General features: G+C 38.4%; 1 protein-coding gene across 8 annotated transcripts in view; it reads right to left on the bottom strand.

Moving 5' to 3' along the window:
• Nucleotides 1–16,641, bottom strand: part of grip2b (glutamate receptor interacting protein 2b) — a 298,092-nt gene that overhangs the window by 34,871 nt on the left and 246,580 nt on the right. For all 8 annotated transcript variants that reach the window (XM_067416284.1, XM_067416288.1, XM_067416281.1 and 5 more), the window contains exons 10-15: nt 16,383–16,523; nt 14,339–14,491; nt 10,586–10,775; nt 6,556–6,701; nt 6,335–6,415; nt 215–278 (exon numbers count right to left, since the gene is read on the bottom strand). In XM_067416284.1, coding sequence (XP_067272385.1) covers nt 215–278; nt 6,335–6,415; nt 6,556–6,701; nt 10,586–10,775; nt 14,339–14,491; nt 16,383–16,523 — 775 coding nt within the window. The remainder of the gene's footprint in view (nt 1–214; nt 279–6,334; nt 6,416–6,555; nt 6,702–10,585; nt 10,776–14,338; nt 14,492–16,382; nt 16,524–16,641) is intronic.

Genomic DNA, 16,641 nt, shown 5'->3' with positions numbered 1-16,641 from the left:
TTTTCCTAAGAGGCAAAACTAATTATATTAGAAAATTAAATATAAGACCATATAAATATATTTATATTTATAAAAGGGCAAAAAAAAAAAAAATATATATATATATAAAATAAGATAAAATATTAGATTTTATATGTCTGAGAAGCACAAACAGAAAGCCTTTCTATGGGATCATGAGCATTTTATAAGTGTTTTTGCCAGTGTTTGTTCATACCTGTGGGCCATGCTGCCTTTTTTAATGTCAGAGATGATAAGAGCCTCTCCTGGTTTCTTACTGGCTGTAGAAAGATAAAAACGCAGTGTTTCAGTATGACACACACACACACACACACACACACACACACACACACACACACACACACACACACACAAAAAGAACACCCCCCCACAAACATGGTTTCAAGGCAAAAACTGACACTGACACACACACAGTAAAACACACCCCCACAAACACGATTTCAAAAACTGAAGCTGGATAAGCAGAAGCATGAGCCAGACGTTCAGAGAGAATATTTTGTGCAGATGGAATAAAACATTTTAAGACCAAAAATCCCAAATTCCAGTGGGTGCTTGGCTTGATAACAGATGCAAATGAACAAATTAAGTGTTTTCAAGAGAAATAAGGTTGTTGTTTTTTTCACAAGGTGATGCAAAATATCCTTCATGAGAAAGTACTGTGGCAAATATTACTTTGATATCATGTTATTAAAATTATACTTAAAGGGGGGGTGAAATGCTGTTTCATGCATACTGATCTTTTTACACTGTTAAAGACATGGAATCCCATCCTAAACATAGACAAAGTTTCAAAAGTTAAGGTGGACGTTTGATAGGAGTATTTCTTTGTCAAAAATACTACTTCCGGTTAGAAATAAGTTTCGGCAAGTTTTTTGAGATCATGCGTCCCCTTTGACGTTAATGGGGGCGGAATTTCCTTGTATGGGCCTTACGGACAATTCTACCGGAAGCGCGTGAGAGAGAGAGAGGGAGAGAGCGAAAGTAACAGGCTACCCCCATCAAAGCGCTGGCTCGTAGGCTGCTGGACAGGTGATGTGCACATAACAATGTCACCAAAAAAGTGCGTTTTTGGTTGCCAGACCAAGACAGTCCTGCACAGATTCCCCAAAAACCCCGCGTTAAGGCAACAGTGGATGGAATTTGCTTTTCCGGATCAGCAACTGAGTTGCGTGAATGTTTATATCTGTTCGCTGCATTTCGGTGCCGACTGTTTCATAAACAAGGCCCAGGTTGACGCCGGCTTTTCCAATCGCCTAATGCTGAAGGATGGAGCAGTCCCAACGATAAAGGTCCTAACGTTAGAACCGCAGGTAAGAGTGCTTCAAATGTCTATGCTCATCAAGTAGCCCAAACATGATCACGTATAGTTAATTGATCAATGGAGCATGCGATGTGTAGTGCATGTACATTTGTTTAGCTGGCCACTATATGTGTAACTTTATGTTTGTGTATTGTAAAAGCACTCCAAACAACAATACACAAAGAGTGGGGAAATATGTTGAACTAAATAAGCATGCTTCTTCATTCAAATGCGCTACTATTCCGTGTCTTTCTATGTAAACACTAACTTAACCTGCCGTGCAAAACCAGTCCGCTTACTGTCTACACAAACCACGCGTAAACACACAAACACACGTGCACAACTGCACTTCCCACATGTACACCTTCAAAGACAAAAATACGACGATATAATTCGAGTATAAATATGTAAATAACACAAGCCGCTAAGCATATTATATAGTTAGTGTATAACTTGTACCACATAGAGACGTCCTGCTCTAGTCGTTTTTGCTGCTGCTCCTGTTCAACTGCAGCCTCTGGGTCTGATTCCGGATCATAGATGTATGGCTGTATCTGATTAAAAGCCATATTTTTATTTTGAATAAAGTTTTTTCCCGCTGTTAGGGATGACACAGCTTTACGACGCACTCGCTCGACTCAACACAAAAGCAGCAGCGGGCACACGTCATTATTTAGCTCCGCTCACACGACACGCCCCCACCCGCTCGGCTTTTTTCGTAAAGACTCGGAACAGCGCATCTTTCTTATATAATTATAAAAAAACTAAAGACTTTTCGGAGATATGCAGGATGCAATGCTACTCTATAGGTACTCAAGATTGACATGACACTGACTGAAACTGAGTGTTTCACCCCCCCTTTAAAGCTAATTCAAAGAATACCACGGCAATATAGGGTCCCAAAAGTTTAACATCTCAAGAATTGGTCTGAAGAGCTGGAATACACACAATGCTCTATGCCTGCGGCTGCTGAAAACACATGACACATCATCTGTTATGTTCAGGTACTCAGCAGAAAGTATTTCTGGGAGAAAGATTCGACTGGGTGAGAGATGAAGAGAGAAAGCCAGAGGAAAGAGGATGATCTTACAGTCACAATCAAGCTTGACTGCAGTTCACAGGCCGTCGGCACAAACAGACGTTCAAGCTGGGCCATAAAGAATTAATCGTGTCAGAGGAACCAAAATTATATAGCAAATCAGCCATATCAAATGTAATAAATTGCATTAACTTTTAAAATAATAATTATCGTTGCACCAACATGAAAATGCTTGGCAGAAAGGGTTGAGATGCACTTGGGTGAAAACCCAAACCGACTTATTTAAATAGTAGATTTTAATTCATTTCATGAATTTAATGAATTGAAAAAGAAAAATTGATACATGATGCAATAGCATTATTTGTAATAGTATTGAATATATTTGAACAAAATTAATTTGTCATTGAATCATAATTCAAGAGATTTATTCAAAAACGCAGATTCATAGTGAGTCATTGATTCATTCATTCAAGAGATTTGTTCAAAAACGCTGATTCATCCAGTAATGAGTCATTGAATCATTAATTCAAGAGGTTTGTTCAAAAACGCTGATTCATCCAGTAATAAAACAAGTGCCATTATGAGTGAGTCATTGAATCATTCATTCAAGAGATTTGTTCAAAAACGCTGATTCATCCAGTAATAAAACAAGTGCCATTATGAGTGAGTCATTGAATCATTCATTCAAGAGATTTGTTCAAAAACGCTGATTCATCCAGTAGTAAGTAATTGAATCATTCATTCAAGAGATTTGTTCAAAAACGCTGATTCATCCAGTAATAAAACAAGTGCCATTATGAGTGAGTCATTGAATCATTCATTCAAGAGATTTGTTCAAAAACGCTGATTCATCCAGTAGTAAGTAATTGAATCATTCATTCAAGAGATTTGTTCAAAAACGCTGATTCATCCAGTAACAAAACAAGTGCCATTATAAGTGAGTCATTGCATCATTCATTTAAGAAATTTGTTCAAAAACACTGAATCATCCAGTAGTGAAACAAGTGCATTTATGAGTCATTGAACCATTCATTCAAGAGATTTGTTCATAAACACAGATTCATCCAGTAATAAAACAAGTGAAGCATATAAGTGAGTCATTGAATCATTCATTCTAACATTTTTACCAATTCAAATAGACTGCAGCGATTAACATGTAGTAAGAACCTATTGTAAAAGACATGTTTTGTTTAGTTAGGAGAATCATGATCTCATTTTTTTTTAAATTATATTATACTTACTGTAACTCTATGCCAAATACAGTAAGATGTCTAAAATGTCTGATGGACAAGATAAGAATTGTACTTAAACAGGCTCTGACTCTGTTAGAAGGGGTTCTGCATTAGTCCTTTGACTGACGGATGGACTTCTTGTGGCAAAGCCTGTGATTCATATCAACCCTCATGCAGTTTAATGGCCCCTCATCCCTTAGTGTAAAGAAGCTTCAGAGGAATGTCAGATGGAAAGAAGCCAGACAGACGCAAGAGCGCTCTCAAGTAAACAAGCCCACGGAAAGCCTGGGAGAGCGGTGTAAACACTTCCTCAGAGAAGGGGCTCGGTTTATCAGGGCTAATATAACTTCATGACATGGACGAGATCGGATGTGCCGTATCGGGTGGTCTGGATGTGAACACTCTGCAGGAGGAAAACCGATACACAGACGTGTTTGGTGACACAGAGCATGACGGCTGTAGTGGATGTCAAAACATTGGTGCAGGGTTTATTTTCCATGTGTTTAGGGATATAAAGTTTAACTAAATCTCAGCGAGCTTGAAAAGTGAAATGGAGAATGGTAAAATAGGCCAGGGAGAGAGGGATCTTTAAATATCCTGAATAAATTCAGAGGGAATTGCTTAAATGAAAACATCAGGAAAGCAAAAAGAAAAATTCTACCATTTTTCATTAAGTAATACGATTAGTCAAAAATCATACAGTAATCCTATACATCCTATACTGCATACACTGATCAGATATAATATTATGACCTCTTTTGGGTGTTTTGTTTTCTTTGTATTTTTGGTTTTGTTTTTCCCTTGGTTGTTTTGTAGGTGGCATTGGAGATGAACACCTGATTCAGATTAGAAGATGGAGATATACGTGTTTCGATTCCATGGATGGGAGGTATGGTACAGAGAGGGGGCCTCGAGCCGGCCGTAGCAACCACTGACTGGTGGAGTGAATTACACTGATGATCTCTTCATCACGGCACCTGTTTGAGCATCTCCAAAACTGCAGCTCTTGTGGAGTGTTCCCGGTCTGCAGTGGTCAGTATCTATCAAAAGTGGTCCAAGAAAATAACAGTAGTAAACTGGTGTGAGGGTCATGGAGGGCCAAGGCTCATTGATGCACGAAGGCTGGCCTGTGTGGTCTGATTAAACAGACGAGCTACTGTAGCTCAAATTGCTCCAGAAGTTAATGCTGGTTCTGAAAGAAAGGTTTCAGAATACACAGTGCATCGTAGTGTTTTGCGTATGGGGCTGCAAACCCGCAGACCAGTCAGGGTGCCCATGCTGACCCCTGTCCACCACCAACAGTGGGCACGGGAGCAATCGACCACGGAGCAATGGAAGAAGATGGCCTGGTCTGATGAATCACATTTTTTTTTTACATCTGTGGATGGCTGAGTGTGTGTGCGTGGCTTACCTGGGGAACACATGGCACCAGGATATACTATGGGAAGAATGCAAGTCGGCGGAGGCAGTGTGATGCTTTGGGCAATGTTCTGCTGGGAAACAGACATGGTTGCAGACCATGTACACCCTTTCATGACAACTATACTCCCTGGTGGCTGTGGCCTCTTTCAGCAGGATAATGTGTCCTGCCACAAAGCAAAAATGGTTCAGGAATGGTGTGAGGAGCACAACAACGAGTTTGAGGTGTTGACTTGGCCTCCAAATTCCCCAGATCTCAATCCAATCGAGCATCTGTTGGATGTGCAGAACAAACAAGTCCGATCCATCCGACTTACAGTACTTAAAGGATCTACTGCTAACACCTTGGCGGCAGATACCACTTATTCAGGGGTCTAGTGGAGTCCATGCCTTGATGGGTCAGAGCTGTTTTGGCAGCAAAAGTGGGACCAACACAGCATTAGGTCATAATGTTATGCCTAATCGGTATGCATATACTGTGTATATATATATATATATATATATATATATATATATATATATATATATATATATATATATAAAGTGATGATGTGATGTCTAAGTTGTTTTTATTTTTCTGTCTAAAGCCCTATTCGGATGGGATTAGTTTAACATGGGGACGTGGGGGTAAAGAAATTTTACCTCAGGACGTCAGTAATATGAATGGCCAATTCGTACGGGATAAGACATCTCAGTAAAACTAGCAGAAGTGGGAGGAGTAACTCGCTTTACGCACCACGGTAACCTCCTTGACGTCATGTGTGTATGACGTTACTGTTATCACGTGAGCAAACACAACCTGAGCGCCAGTCTCAACTCCGTCTCCAATATAATGTGTGTTTTAATAAACAGTTAGGTCCAGTCTAACGATTCTGATTGGATTATGTTGGTAATAGACACTTTCCTAGAGCTAAAATAAGTGTTGTGCCTCTAATAAGTGCTTTTGATCTTCTTTTTGCTTTAAATGATATGCGGAAAATACTGGACATTTGCCACAGATTTGTCCCACCACCTACAACGCAACCGAATGATTCAAGCGCCTCCAAGCTCGCAAAATTGTTTAACTTTTAAACAGGAAATGACGGAATTTTACCATACATTTTACAGCGGTTCTACTTGAACGGGATTAGTATTACCCGAGGTCATTTTTCCGGACCTTTTTACAGAAGGTAAACAGATTAACAGGTCTTTGTTATCTTTACTGACATTGTCCGTAATGATTACCAAGATGGCACATTCAGACGGGACTAAAATCACAGAGAACCTCTGGTAATAATTAATTTACCCCCACGACCCCATGTTAATCTAAATTTATTCAGATCTTACCACTGATAGTGATGCCTAGCTCCACTCCTCTTTTCTTCTGCAGCTTCACATGGAAAGTTCCGCTGCTAGGCACAACAGATTCTGGGCAAAGTATTAAAAACAAAAAGTAATCATGTTGAAACACAAATACTTTTATACAATTGTCAATCAAATACCAATAAAAACTGAAAAAGTTAATATTTTATGAATTCTTATTGGAAAACACAGTACAGCTCACTTACCCGCCACATCAAACTCAATCTCGAGTGTGACCTTATTGGCCAGAGCAGCATCTCGGAGCAGCTGATTGGCCTCTTCCAGCGTTCCATCTTCTGTAGGAATTCCATTAATGGATAAGACTCTGTCTCCAACCTGGAGAAGCCCACACCTGCCAATAAAAACAAGGGAAGTACTAAAAAGCTCTAGACATATAAGAGGTTTCTTGTTTCCTTCATCCATTGACTGACTTTAATTGAGCGGTTCTTGGCCAAAATAAGGTGTAAAGTGGACCAGACTTCATGCCAATAGTCAAAAGTCTGACAGTAAAAAACTAATGTCAATTTATTCGATTTTATCAAACACGAACAACAAAAATGCATGATTTACAATAGGCATGTTGTATATGCAAGCCCAATGTCACTGTGAGAAGCCGTGTATGTATGGATGACAACAACTGACCTGACATTTAGTGACTTCCAGCCCAAACACCACAAATGTCACACAGTGCCACAGTACAATACAGCTCAACACACATCAGATCACTCGCTTCACGGTACAACAATCTCACACCGGGACTGACTAATGCACTGAGCTACAAAAACAAACAGAAACAGACCCATTTACAGGTTTGAATATATGGGGAGAGTTTGCTTAGGGTCTCATCCAGTGACAGTAAATAAAAATTCTAGATGACTCTGTCATGGTGAGGCATTATCTTTAGCTGACATTAGAGAGAATGTGTGGATGAAGTTAGCATATTGTTAGCAAAACAGCTGAAATAGCACCCTTTGTATTTGGTCTCAGGTGTTTTCCTACAGAGATTTAAATTGTTGACATATAGTAAGAGTTTGAGAGCGCAATAGTTAGCAAAGCAGCAGATGTAGCACCTTGGTGTCAGATGCTTACCCTAAAATTCCTTTGGATGAGTAAACAGGAACAAACCCATTGTTAGCCTACAGTAAGAACTTAGATAGCTTAACAGTTAGCAAAATGCTAACAAACTGTTAACAAAACAGCTAAAAAAACACTTATTGCCTCAGATTTTTATTTAAAATTTATTTACAGAGGCCTTAAGTATGGACATACAGTAAAAGTTTTAGAGAGCAACAGTTAGCCAAACGCTACCAAAAGTGAGCAAAGAAGCAGCCTTTGGCTCAGATGCTTACCCTAAAATTCCTTTGGATGAATAAACAGAAACAAAACCATTGTTGGCTTACATTAGAGACTTAACTATAGTTAGCAAAATGATAACACATTGTTAGCAAAACAGCTAAAAAATGGCACCTTTATTAACTTAGTCTTAAAGGTTTTTCCTACAATTCCTTCAGATATTGACACACAGTTTGACATACAGTAAGACGTAGAGAGAGCAATAGTTAATAAAATACTAGTAAAAATTAGCAAAGCAGCAGATGTATCACCTTGTATCAGATGCTTATCTTAAACGTCCTTTGAATGAATACAAATACACAAAACCATTATTGACATACTGTAAGAATTTAGAGCTATGGTTAGAGAAAATGCTAGCAAAATATTAGCAAAAGAGCTGAAATAGCACCTTAGTTTAAGACGTTTCTCCTAAAATTCCTAAAAAGAGACCTAAATTGCTGAAATGCAGTAAGAGTTACAGAGAGAACAATAGCCAGCCAAGTCCAGCAAAAGTTAGCAAAGCAGCAGACGTAGCACCTAGACAAATAAAAAGACTCAACAATTGTTGCCATACAGTAAAGCTGTGTCCGAAATCGCGTACTATGCGAGTAAGTAGTACATATGAATTTGAAAGAAACTTTGTTAAACAACCGTTAAAAAATTATGTTCTATATAGTATGAATGAATTTAGTATGAATGTAATTCGGACGTACTACATCCGCCGTGTTGTCATTATCATGTGACCTACCAAGGTCAGTTGGGTCCCATCTCCTCCATTTATAAATCCTCTCCCGTGGCTTTGTATGATAGTAAAGTGTCGTTTGTATGCACACTTCAGAATCTTGCCAGAAGTAGTAGGTCATCTTTTCACCTACTGTTTTTCGAATCCTAAGAAATTCAGACTTACTACTCTGTTGGCGTACTGTGTTTATTTTATTTTTTTACATACTGTATAAAAGAGAAGTATTCGATTTCGGACGCAGCTTCAGAGTTTAAAGCTTGTTAGCAAAGCAGCGGATGTACTGTAGAACCTTCAACTTCTCAGACATTTCTTCTAGACTTCCTTAGGACAAATTTAAAGGTCCCGTTCTTCGCGATTCCATCTTTCAAACTTTAGTTAGTGTGTAATGTTGCTGTTGGAGCATAAATAATACCTGTAAAATTATAAAGCTCAAAGTTCAATGCCAAGCGAGATATTTTATTTAACAGAAGTTCCCTTTCAAAGCCTACAGCGAACGGCCGGTTTGGACTACAGCCCCGCACTTCCTTCAGGAATGATGTCACTAGAACCGTTTGTTGACTAACCCTCCGCCCACAAGAACACGCAAAATAGGGGCCGTGGTGTTGTTGCTCTCCGCGTGGAGAAGAGCGCGCATTCAGCGCTTGCATCTCCCCGTTATGGTAAGAGGCGGGACCTTTCCGGGCAAAGTGCTCTAAGCTGCTGTCCAATCACAACACGGGAAGCGCTGGCCCAATCAGAACTCGTTACGTGTTTCTGAAGGAGGGACTTCATAGAACAAGGAAATCATCAGGCCGTTTTTAGGACAGAGGAAACAGCGCTGTACAGATAAGTCAATTGTGTGAAAAAATACTGTTTTTTTACACGCGAAACATGAACTCATGTTATATTGCACACTGTAAACATAATCAGAGCTTGGAAAACACGTGAAGAACGGGACCTTTAAGAAATCAGACAGTCACACAGTAAGATGTTAAAGCTATAGTTAACAAAATGCTAGCAATCCTTAGAGTAACAAATCAGCTGAGAAGACACATTTGTATTAAATTAGTTTTAGATGTTTCTCCTAAAATTATGTTTAATAAGTGGCAAAAAATAAGTTGATCCACGAGACAATTGTTGACCTGCAATAAGCGCTTAGAGCTATAGTTAACCAAATCGTAGCATAGCAAAACAGCTGATACAGCAAAAGCGTCTATAGCAACTTCTCCTATGATTTTCTGGATAAATAAAAAGAGGCCTAAGTGAGACAATTGTTGGCGTGCTGTAAGAGATAGAGCTGCAGTCAGCCAAATGTTAAAAATTAGCAAAATTATTTTAAAGAAATTTCTTCTAATAAACTCCTTTGGACAAATCCCAAATGAGACAAGCAAAAGTTAGCAGAGGAGCTGATGTTTCTCCCAAATGTCTTTGGACAAACACAAAGAGAGACTAAATGAGACTTGTTGTAAGAGTTTGGAGCTGTAAACTGAAAGTGGGTAGCATAGAGCAGATAAGTGGAGCTCGGAAGAATCTGGTGAGAAATGTTCATGTTGAGATTTTGAACTTCTGATTGAAGACTTTGGTATCTTGGCAAATCCAAGTGCAGTTTGAGACGTTATCGAGATCTCTCTTGAAACACCAGGTGTGACGTGAGATCATGGGGTCGTTTTCTCAGGAGAAACATCTGAATATTTGCTCTCCATTTATTACTAATGCTGTCTAGGAAAAAGCATGTTTAGGTGAGATGCTAAAAAGGTTCTTTTGTGATTTTTCTTTCCAGTGGATTGAGTTTAGTTTTGGAGACCCTTCCTAAACTTTTCCCTCCCTTTTAACACATAGTATGACAGTGACACATTCCAGTCTCTTAATATATTAAAAATTAATGTCTCTTTCTTAAACGTTGCCCATAAAAGGCGTGATTTTTGCCGTGTGAGTCTCCAACTGAGTGTTGACCCAGATTCTGAGGTAATATTCCAGTCACATCCAGCTTGATCATTTTCAAGCTCCTCTCTCTGAGACAGTGTACGCCGGCTCTGTCGTATGGCATAATCTTAAAAAATATAGAAGTCTTTACAAGATCTGGTTGCATTATTAATGGATCCTCAGTCTGTTGTGGCAACGAATAGTGTTTTTATTTATGAGCGTGGATATCTCAAACGGTTGAGTTAAAGTTCGAGACGTACCTTTCAGCCGAGCTGTCTGGCTCGATGAAACGTATAAGAGGGGGCGCAGAGAGGGTCTCCGTCGCAAATATTCCACCTTGAAGCTGAACCCCGAACCCATTGAGAGGGTCTCCTTTCAGAGTGACCTCACTGGACTCTGTGTGGACTATCTGACCGCCAGGGCCCACAGAACTGGAGGCTAAAGACACGGCTAAACAGAGAAAAATATCATAAATGTACTGGATTTCACCCATTAAGATGGGATGCCTATTAAGATTTAATGCCATTCACAGAACATGCTTTAACACTTAAAAACACGAGGCACAGGCAAATGTATTCTGTGTGAAAAGTCTCTAAAAGTAATACTTTCAAAACCTAGTGAAAAATCTATCCAAGATGGAGGAATGAAGCGAGATGTGTTGTTAGTGCTTTGTGTTGTTACCTTAGCAACATGCTAACATCTTTACCACAAAAAAATTATTTTATTGATAAATAAAAACAGTATAAAAATGTACCCAACATTTGTGTTCACAGCATTTCTAAAGACCAAAGAATACTTCACTTTTTACGTGTATGCGCACATGAACATGCGTATTTAATTTTTTTGCATATTGTCAAAAATATGTTTTAGCAATAGTTTAAACATTTCTTGGGTCAAATGATATGTGCCATTCCTTAATATTCACTTGTGAGTGCTAATATATCATTATTCATTAAAAATATTAGGATGCAAGTTTTGAAATTTCATATTTAAAGAAATCTAGTGTTTGATCATCATATCTAAATATTTATTAGAATGCAAAAACTGCTATATATTTTTGAGCAACTAGATTACATAAATGTATATTTATTAAAGAGCCATAAGGCACCTACTGGGTAATGACATTACAAATAAACATTAATATTTTTTAGCCACAAAATGACTGTAATTTGCCTCTTTGTATTGGAATTCTCTATTTTAACCTTAATTACTACACTAATTGTAAAATAAACATTAGAAGAAATATCTACAAATATTAGAAGAAAAATATTTGAAGTGGTCATTTATTGACAATAATTATTGCACAAGTAGTATTTAGTACCAAAAGATCTCCTCAAAATGTTCAATAAATATAATTTAACTAAAATATAGAACTTTTATTTAATTGAAAAATAGTTACGGTGTATGGTCACATTTGACCATCAATGAGTATGAGTGTGACCAATTAGTAAGGAATACCTGAGGGCTAAATACAAGAATAAAATTAATGTTAACAATGTTGCATCTCTATCACTCTCCGTAATGAAACGATCCTGTAAATATGGCTGACTTAATAATCAATACACAATAACACTATACTGTACTGTTTACCAAAACTTGCAGCAAACATCTGTATAGTGAAACTGTTGTGTATCCGTTTAAGCCATTCAAATGCATTGACACCGCGCTAGAAGTATTGAGCGCTTATGGGCCACGTGACCAGCGCAGGGAGACGAGAGCATGCAACTCCGCTTTTCAACGCCTCTGGCTCTAACATTATGCCACATTAGCGCCAAAACGCTATTTATTGTTTGAATTTCACATTAAAACATATTGAAAAAAATTAAAGCTTAGCTTTGTTTAATATCAAAAGCAGGTTTGGCAATTTGGCGTGAGATTGAGTTAGGCGGAGTGAGAGCGTGACACAGAGCCTGAAAGCGTGAGTCTCACGCCAGATGCGTGAGAGTTGGCAACCCTGCTATGTGCGTTCAACTGTGCAACTTTGGCTTAACAGGGCTTATAGTAGTGTGTTGTTAGCTTAGCAACATGCTAACATCTAACTAAATAAGTCAATATCTAATTTAAAAAGTGATTATTTACCAAATTATTGTGCGATAGGTATTGCTTAGCAGTGCCTATAGAGTTATTAGCTTAGCAATATGATAACAAACGTTGTAGATACGTTCAAATGAATTGACAGTTATAAAAAAAATAATAGTTCAAGCTAATTAAAAACACACTCTTTAGCCAATATTGTGCTACGTTGCCTAACAGTGCTTATGGTGCATTCAAGTCCTTCTGGCAAGTTTGTATTAGGAGTTGGGAGGTTGTAATTATGATGTGAGGTGCACTTAAATCAGTTTGTCTCAGCAAGACCTTTTCTACAAAAAATATAGAAAAATGCTTTTAAAGCCCCACTGTATTTATTAATTTCATCCCTTAAAACTCATCTTTAATCACCAAAGATTATTTTTTCCAAACTAAAAAAGATATTCATGCCTTAAAATAGCTTAAATATAGGCAAACCCTGCACCCTAGCTTCATTTAGTATGCGTGGACTTCTGAAAATGCAAATTAGCCCCGCCTCCACTCACTCACACAAGCTCAGAGATCCACTCAAGTTACTGTAGTAAACACTGCACAATGGCGTTCTTTACAACATTGGACACATAACAATTGATATGATTAGCCTTTTGCTTGACTACATTATCAAACAGCCAAATAACGTGTTTCTAATGTTACACAAACCATGTTCCTGTACACCATTTCAGTCTGCCTTCTAAAAAATAAGGATCCTTAGAAACGCTTTGAAAATCACAGAACTTCAGTGGAGAAAGGCATATCTCTCGATAACATCGTCATCATATATGTTATATATATTCATTAGCTATATTACTAAACATATTCAACAGAAAAAATATACCAGTATGGCTTCTCTTGAGACTCCCTTGCTTCACAGCATAATTAATGATGCTAAAGCCCCGTCTGCACACGGAAGTTATTGGTTACAAGGTAGTTTGTAATGTCAGAATCACCAGCGATTTCAAACTGTGTTTGTGAGACTGTCTTGGTTCACTGGAGAAAATACTCAGCAATGGTGTTGTCTGAAAGTACATTAACAACACCACATAGACATACACCGATCAGGCATAACATTATAACTGGTGAAGGGAATAACGCTGATCATCTCTTCATCATGGCACATGTTAGTGGGTTAGATATGGCGGCAAGTGAACATGTTGTCCTCAAAGTTGATTTGTTAGAAGCAGAAAAAAAGGGCAAGTGTAAGGATTTGAGTGAGTATGACAAGGGCCAGATTGTGATGCCTAGACGACTGGGTCAGAGCATCTTCAAAACTGCAGCTCTTGTGGGGTGTTCCAATTTGGAAAATGACCCTGTCGCCGGTTCTCCGCTGTTCCTTCCTTGGAGCACTTTTGATAGATACTGACCACTGCAGACCGGGAACACCCCACAAGAGCTGCAGTTTTGGAGATGCTCTGACCCAGTCGTCTAGCCATCACAATCTGGCCCTTGTCAGACTCACTCAAATCCTTACGCTTGCCCTTTTTTCCATCTATTAAGGTGTAATAAACTAGTTTGCTCTATATTTGTGATATAGTATCGTATCATGCAACTTAGCTAGATTTAAATGAAAAATAAATAAAAAAAATTACATTCAATACAGTCGCTGCATCCATTGAAGCCACCAAGTTTTCTTTCTGACAGGCCATCCTGAGTTTCCCCACTTGTAATTACGAATTTGTGGTGGCATTCATGTGCGTTCAACCTGTAAATACGATCTTTCCATCATGACTTGAATGCACTATTAGAGTATTGTGTAATTAGCTTAGCAAAACGCTAATATCTAACTCTAATGTAATCAGTCAGGTGCATAGTCTTTTCATAAAGCCATTTAAAAGCCTACGCAGAACATTATAAATTATTCATTTATAAGACATCATTTAGTCAGTATGCTGTTTTAGGCCATTTCAAGCAGATGATATTACACAATTCAAACCGATCCAGTCACCTACAGGAGCTTTTGAGCTCTTTTTTCCTCTGCCTTCTCTTTAGCATGGAGTTCCGCGGGCTCATGGGAGGAGCGGCCCGGGGCAGCGTGCTGGAACCCTGGCTGGTCATGCCCGATGTGGTGGTGGACCCAGGGGAGAAGTTTGTGCAGACTATCGCTAAGGAGAACAGAGTGAACAACAGAGAGAAAAATCAGGCGATGTAACTGCATAAAAAAATAAAAAAATAAAATATAAATATAAATCAAAGAGATGGCAATGGCCTAAGTGACTGAGTGGTTCACTGCAGGTTAATGATCTATATTCTATTGGTCCCTTGCTAGTCTTTGCAGATCTATCCACTCCTCTAAACATTTATTTAAGTGGATGTTATATTCGATTTGGAGGAAACCACTGGGAGGTGGATGTCTGGGTTAAGAACAATTTGCCATATTAACGTAATGCCATTTAACCTTTAAATGAAGATGGATGATAGAAAAATGGATTTCATTAAGAAAATGTGAGTTGGTCATGAAAAACTAAATTATGACTGTTGTGGTGCAGGAAAAAATCCAAAAAAAAGGTCCATTCTCAGGTATCCAGCGCAATTGGGCCAAATCGCGGCTGAGTGACGGCTCAATTTAAAGGGTTAGTTCACCCAAAAATTAAATTTATGTCATTAACTCCTCACTCTAATGTCGTTCCACACTCGTAAGACCTCCGTTCATATTCAGAACAGAGTTTAAGATATTTTATATTTAGTCCGAGAGCGTATGCAAGTGAATAGACACTATACTTTCCATGTCCAGAAATCATCAAAGTAGTCCATATGTGACATCAGTTGGTTAATTAGAATCTCTTGAAGCATCGAAAATACATTTTGGTCCAAAAATAACAAAATCTACATCTTTATTCAGCTTTGTCTTCTCTTCCTTGTTTGTGTTCAAACCTCAAATAAAGATTCAAACGGTTATGAATCAGTGAATCGATCCGAATGATTCGGATCGCATGCCTAACTGCCAAACTGCTGAAATCACGTGACACTGGCAATCCGAATCATTGATTGATTCACAGATTCATAACTGTTTGAACACAAACAAGGAAGAGAAGACAAAGCTGAATAAAGTCGTAGATTTTGTTTTTTTTGGACCAAAATGTATTTTCGATGCTTCAAGAGATTCTAATTAACCAACTGATGTCACATATCACTTTGATGATGTTTTTATTCCCTTTCTGGACATGGACAGTATAGTGTGCATACACTTGGATACGCTCTCGGACTAAAAATAAAATATCTTAAACTGTGTTCTGAAGATGAACGGAGGTCTTACGGGTGTGGAACGACATTAGGGTTAGTCATTAATGACATCAATTTCATTTTTGGGTGAACTAACCCAGTCTTGGACCATTTCTAAGTGTACCGTTTTTGTTGGCGTGATTGTGGCCCCAGGTACCAGGTAAGTGTTTAGTTCTTGCTGGTGCGATTGGGGCTCAATGCCATCAGTTTTGGCAGCCGGAATCATGCCAGGGTATTTGGGCCGATTCTGGGGCGTCATTCATCCTGGTCCACCCCAAGTCTTGCAACCTTCCCGTGGCCGAATTACTTCTTCCGGCCAGCCAGATATGGGCCGTTATCGGGCTGAACTGAGCAGTCTAGCGATGAACCAAGCAAATTTACTTTGCTCAATGTGGCAAAGTGTGTGATTAACTTGTCATGACGAATGTCACGTATAATATAATATAATATAATATAATGTAATATAATATGTAACGGATTACAGTTAGATTTATTTTGTAATAAAATGACGTAACTCCGTTACATGTAGCTAGTTACTCCCCAACACTGACCGTTACACCCCTAATGTGAATAAACCATTTATAATAAGCAATTAAAAATTCTGTAGAAATATAAGAATTAACAATTTTGATTTCGCTGAAAATTTTGCAGAACAACGTTAAGTGTGACTGCATCTTAACACCCATTTACAATTTACAGTATTTTTACTGCTTTCAAGAAGACTCATCTTAAAAGGTGATGATTGTAGCTGTAAAAATGAGGTAATGTGGTTACATTTGCAGTAATCCTGAGAGCTGGATGGGTTACTGGAAGCAGAGGTCCATGTCGATGTCTTGCAGTGACCTGGATGTTGAGAATGGCAGTAGTTCACACAGGGATCCCAGCAGTGCGGGTGGTCACTTTTCTGAACTTTCACTAAACACACAAAATGAAACTAAATTGAATTGGGAAAAAAAGGACTTGCATACATTAATTACATAATGACAAAATGTTTAAAAACATTTTTTATATATGCATATGCAAGTTCATACTC

This window comes from Pseudorasbora parva, chromosome 14, assembly GCF_024679245.1.
Source record: "Pseudorasbora parva isolate DD20220531a chromosome 14, ASM2467924v1, whole genome shotgun sequence".
NCBI classification, from domain to species: Eukaryota; Metazoa; Chordata; class Actinopteri; order Cypriniformes; family Gobionidae; genus Pseudorasbora; species Pseudorasbora parva.
The sequence above is the reverse complement of the archived record's forward strand: the minus strand, read 5'-3'. Positions and strand labels throughout refer to the sequence as shown.